The sequence below is a fragment of the Mus pahari genome, chromosome 6 (assembly GCF_900095145.1).
Source record: "Mus pahari chromosome 6, PAHARI_EIJ_v1.1, whole genome shotgun sequence".
Classification (NCBI taxonomy): Eukaryota; Metazoa; Chordata; class Mammalia; order Rodentia; family Muridae; genus Mus; species Mus pahari.
In genome coordinates this window covers 83252072-83257721 of record NC_034595.1, presented here as the reverse complement: position 1 = coordinate 83257721, position 5650 = coordinate 83252072, and the positions used below count along the sequence as shown (strand labels likewise).

The window sequence follows — 5650 nt, the reverse complement described above, 5'->3', positions numbered from 1 at the left end:
AAAAAAAGATTTATACACTGTCACTTTCTTCACATACAACAGAAGAGGGCATTGGATCCCAGTACAGATGGAGTTGAGCCACCACGTGGTTGCTGGGATTTGAACTCAGGACCTCTAGAAGAGCAGTCAGTGCTCTTAACCACTGAGCCATCTCTAGAGCCCCTCTTTTTTTTTTTTTTTTTTAATTTTATTTTTACATTTGATTACGTTTGATTATGTATGTGGGGGGGGCAGGGTACGCAAGAGTGCAGGTGCCCATGGAGGCCATTGGTGTCAAATTCTGCGATAGTCCCCTCCGTGGTTGCTGGATACCAAACTGAGGTCCCTTGGAAAAACAGTACAAAACTCATAACTGCTGAACCGTATCTCTTTTATATAGTTTTGAGTATGTGTGATCTCACTCACATACAATCCTCCCCCCTACCTTTTTTTTTTTCTCCCAAGAAATTAGGAGCATTCAGAAGTACAAGGTTGGGGGTAGACAGTGAGGTGACCCAGCAGGTACAAGCACTTGCCTCATAAGCCTGTTGACCTGCGTGGGAGGCCTGGGACCCATGATAACACTGCACAGAATTCTCAAATAGTTGCTGGGTTATAGTGCGTGCATGTCTTTCACCTCAGTATTGGGGGGCCACAACAAGCCAGAGGTAACATGGTGAGACCCTGCCTCAAAAAAAGCAAAGATTTCTCAAATAATAAATACAGATAGTAAAGACTTTTAAGAAGATCTGGACATGGTAGGACATGCCTTAAATCCCAGCACTCTGGAGGCAGAAGTTGAGGTAGGTAGATCCCTGTGAGCTCAAAGCCAACAGTCTACATACTGAATTCTGGGACTGCCAGGACTCCAAAGTGAGGACCTGTCTCAAACAAAAAATGTAGAAGACAGGGTCTCATTTTCAGGACGGCATTGAACTGGAGGCAGTCCTCTAGCCTCAGCTTCTGAACTTGAGAATCTAAAGGGTTCTGACCACATGCAGGCGCCATCATCCTGAATTCTGGACTCATACAAAAGCCAACCTTTTGCTTTTCCCATGACACCCCCCTGCCCCTTAAACTGAACAAAGAATCAGTGGCCTTTTGTATACTAGGCAGGTGCCTTAACAGGGAATGTTAGGTTTTGTTTTGTTTGGCTTTGCAAGACAGGGATTCTTTGCATAGCCCTGGCCATCCTGAAACTTGGTCTGTGACTAGGCTAGCCTGGAATGTACGAAGATCCACCTGCCTCTGCCTCTGAGTGCTGGGATCAAAGGTGTGTACCACCACTGCCCAGCTTAATGTAGGCTTTTTAAGTCGGTAAAAGTCAGTATCTTCTTGGTTAATTTATTCTGGCATTTTCTCTGGGGTTATTCTTAATTTCTTGTAAGCTAGACAAAGGATCTGAAGGATCAAGTGGGTCACATTAAGGGTTTTTGGCAGTATTTCATCACAGGTAATGTGACATGTACATAATAAGTGGTTATTAAATCAGTCAGGGACTGGCCAGATTTACTGTCCTTATACTTAAAGTTATCTCTGATCTGGAATATAGAGTGGAATAAAAATACTGTGATTCTATCAGAAGAAAAAAAAAAAAGTTTTTGAAAACCATTTTTTCAAGCCGGGTTGTGGGGCACACACCTTTCGTCCCAGCACTTAGAAGGCAGGGGCAGGTGGATCTCTGTGAGTTTAAAGCCAGCCTGGTCTACAGAGTGAGTTACAGGACAACCAGAGTTATATAGTGAGATCCTCTTTTAACAGAAAAGGAGAGAGAGAGAGAAAATCCAATTTTTTCCTCTCTTCAGGCCAAAATGTACTTGGGCATCCTTATCGCTCTTTCTCTGCTTGCTTCCAGAATCCCAGCTGGCTACTGCTTTGTGGAATTCGCAGATTTGGCCACTGCCGAGAAGTGTCTGCATAAAATTAATGGGAAACCCCTTCCGGGAGCCACACCTGTAAGGACACTTGGATGATGATGGCCTTGCCATTTTTGTTGTCTTTAATTATTACCACATAGTGAATTGCCACTGGACACATACAGCATTTCATTTAATCCCATAGCCACCTGCACCTGCACTATAGGTGCTGTTATCTTTGTTATCAACCAGGAAACAGAAGCTCAGGAAGATGCAGTGACTTGCTAAAGGCAATGCAGGTAGTAAGTAGCAGGGCCAGGATTCAAACGGAAGACTGCTCTCCTCCAAAACCCAGTCCAGTCTGCAGCACTGCCTTTATGCAGAAGACTCCGAAACCCGGCTGGGGTGTAGCTCAGTGTAGGCAGAGTGTTTGCCTGGCATGCCCAAGACCCTGAGTACAACCCCCAGCCAACACTCTTTAGTCTTTTGCCTGATTGAGAATCTGGAACAGGCTGGTGGCAGCAAGGACACATCTCAAGAGGGTTACATTCTGCTCTTCCCACAGTTACTTAGCTTACAGCTGGCACACCTGGGCTATAGAACCATGGAGCTGGCAGTGCCCTTCACGGTCAGCCGTGCAACCCCTTCATTTATACGGGAGAAAAGCTGAGGCTTAGAGAGGGGGAGATGTTTTGGCCAAGGTAATTTATTTCAGTTTTCTTCAAATATTGTTTGACTTTTGAAAGATCCTTCTCTGTTTTAATTTGTCCATGTGTTTTTAAATTTCCAGGCAAAACGTTTTAAACTGAATTATGCCACCTATGGGAAACAACCAGACAATAGGTAAGTGAGGAGCCACCCAAATGTAGGCCAAGCCTCCCTAAGTATATGTCTAGACAGAGGCACAAGATGTCATGGTACCTGTTACTGCCATAGGACAGTGGAGAGTTTAACCTGCTATAATTTGCTGCTTTCTGAAGAACATTGTCCTACTCCCTGGCCTCCAGTGTGTCGAGGCAATGTCTTTCCTTCTTTGGATGGCACAGGACACAGTCTCATGTATTCCAGACTGGCTGTGGGCTCCCTGTGTAGTCAAGGATGACCTTAAATTCTAATCCTCTGCTTCCATCTACCTCCCATGTGCTGGGATTAATATGTGTGCTCCCGCCACTCCCCCGCATGGTAAGTGTTAGAGATGCACAGTGCTGCTGAGTGAGCCCTGCACATTGTGCATGGAAAGGGTCTTAGTCACTGTTTTATTTCTGTGAGGAGAACACTGTGACCAACGTGACTCTTAACTAGACTTTCCTTAGAGTTTCAGAGGTTTAGTCCATTGTCGTGGCAGGGAGTGTGGCAGCAGGCGTTGCTGGAGAGTAGCTGAGTAGAAAGAGATGCTGGACTTGGCATGGCACACTTCTGTTAAGGAGGCTACCTCCTGGTCCTTCTAATCCTATCAAAAAAGAGTCCCCCTCATTGAAACTAAGTATCCAAGGATTGTGCCATGGGAGAACCTTTCTTATTTGACCCACTACAGAAGGCAAAGACTGTTCTCAGCTCTCCTACTTGTTTGTTTATTGTTTAGGGTTTCTCTGTGTGTCCCAGGCAGTCCTGAAACTCACTCTGTAGACCAGGGTAGCCTCATTTTAGAGATCTGCCTGCCACTGCTTCCCAAGTTCTGGGGAAGCCCCCTGGGATTACTTTTTGTTTTACGGAGGGTTTCATTCTATAGCCCATACTGACCTAGTCATTAGGTTGCCCAGACTGGCCTCAGCTCACAGCAGCCCTCCTTATACTGTGGGTGTGTACCACCGTGCCTGGCAGGGCTGTGTCCTCTGTCTGGTCCTTCCTCAGCCTTCCATCCCATTAACTTTTCTGGTTTTGCATGTTCAGTGGCTCTCTAGAAGTATTTGTCTACAGAGTTAGGATTTAATAGTCCAGACAGGACCAGGCAGTCCAGTTTTGCATTTCCACATTGGAAGCAGTCCTGCCCGTGTGACAGGGCTGCAGCCCCATCGCAGCTTTTAGAGACAGCATTGTGGTCAGGCTTGGTGGCTCCCTGTCAGCCCTGCCCTCAGTACTTCAGAGGTAGAAACGAGAGGAAAACGGCAAGTTGGAGGTCGTCGTGGTCTACATAGTGAGCTCGAGGCTAGCCAGGGCCAGAGAGTGAGACCCTCACTCAGAGAACAATTGAGTTGCACTCCGTGGGCTGAATAGTCTTCAGACAGTTTCTCAGCTGCTCTATGCATTGACTCTGCAGGAGAGTGTGTTGCTCCTACAGAGCTCCACTCTTCAGAATGTACTCATGGCTATGTGCAAGAAGCCGCTCACAAGTGCTCATTAAAACATGTATGATGGGGGCTGGTGAGAGGAATTCCAGACAGCCTGATGATAGAAAGAGGGTCGGTTATATACGTTCATTCACTGGATTGCTCACAAGTCATGTTGTAGACCTGACATCATGGTGTTGGTGAAATGGCTGTGTCGCTTAGGCTGACGTCAGACTCCTCCTGTAGCCCCTGATGGCCTGAGATTTACAGGGGAGATTCACTGCATCCAGTTTGGGCAATATATGAGAACTAAAAATAGCAGAAATAAAATATAATGGATCATACTGAAGTTGTGTAAGTTCAAAAGAAATGACAGGGCTGGGGGGTGTAGCAGAGTGTTTACACAAGGAGCCCTGGGTTCAAAGCCCAGCACCAAGTAAACTAGCATAGAGACCCCTGCATCCTAGCACATGGGAGGTGGGGGCAGGTAGGTCAGATGTTCTAGGTCATCCTAAGCAAACTATGGAGTTTGAGGCTAGCCTGACGTATAGGAGACTGTTTGAAAAAGCAGACAGTGGGCTAGAGAGATGGCTCAGCAGTTCCGAGAGGGTGTTGCTCCGGTAGAGCTGCTTTCTACCACATGTACAGGCATGGAGGCAAGGTCTCGTGTAAACAGGGCCAACTTTGAACTTGATGTAAAGCTGAAGCGGACCTTGGAACTTGTAGATCCTCCTGTCCCTCCCTGGACGTGAGCTACCATACCTGGCCACTAATTTTACTTTTCTTTGTGAGTTTTTATTTGGTGTATTTTTGTGTTGTTTTATTTATTTTGGCTTTTCGAGACAGGGTTTCTCTGTGTAGCCATGGCTGTCCTGGAACTCACTCTGTTGACCAGGCTGGGCTCGACCTCAGAGAGGTCTGCCCGCCACTGACTCATTGGTGCTGGAATCAAAGGTGTGTGCCACCACTGCCCAGCTTCTTTTCGAGTTGTTATATTCTAATTTTACACAAAGACTATGTATCATGCTTGAAATGCTAAAATAAGACCTGGTAGCACAAGACAAAAACTGAATCTCACACCAAATATATATATATATATTTTTTTTTTAAAGATTTATTTATTTATTATATGTAAGTACATTGTAGCTGTCTTCAGACACTCCAGAAGAGGGCGTCAGATCTTGTTACGGATGGTTGTAAGCCACCATGTGGTTGCTGGGATTTGAACTCTGAACCTTCGGAAGAGTAGTCGGGTGCTCTTACCCACTGAGCCATCTCACCAGCCCCAAATATATTTTTAAACATTTCTAGAAAAAGTTTGCTGGCCTTGTTCCAACAGAGTTTGAGCATTTCATCTTGACTAAGTTTTAGTTCTTTAGGAGATAAGGGTCTTGTTTTATTTTATCATTACATTTAACATATGTCTAGTGTTTTTTTAATCCATGCATATGACTATATGACTCTGATCTGTCCCTTCATCTGATCATTCTCATTCTCTCTCTCTCTCTCTCTCTCTCTCTCTCTCTCTCTCTCTCTCTCTCTCTCTCT

The 5650-nt window shown here is 45.5% G+C and overlaps 1 protein-coding gene across 2 annotated transcripts in view; it reads left to right on the top strand.

Annotated features, from left to right (window-relative positions):
- Trnau1ap (tRNA selenocysteine 1 associated protein 1) overlaps nucleotides 1-5650 on the top strand; it is an 18733-nt gene that overhangs the window by 1607 nt on the left and 11476 nt on the right. The window contains exons 3-4 of one of the 2 annotated variants that reach the window (XM_021200584.1): nucleotides 1835-1934; nucleotides 2626-2678. In XM_021200584.1, coding sequence (XP_021056243.1) covers nucleotides 1835-1934; nucleotides 2626-2678 — 153 coding nt within the window. The remainder of the gene's footprint in view (nucleotides 1-1834; nucleotides 1935-2625; nucleotides 2679-5650) is intronic. The other variant, XM_029540473.1, reaches the window with a different exon arrangement.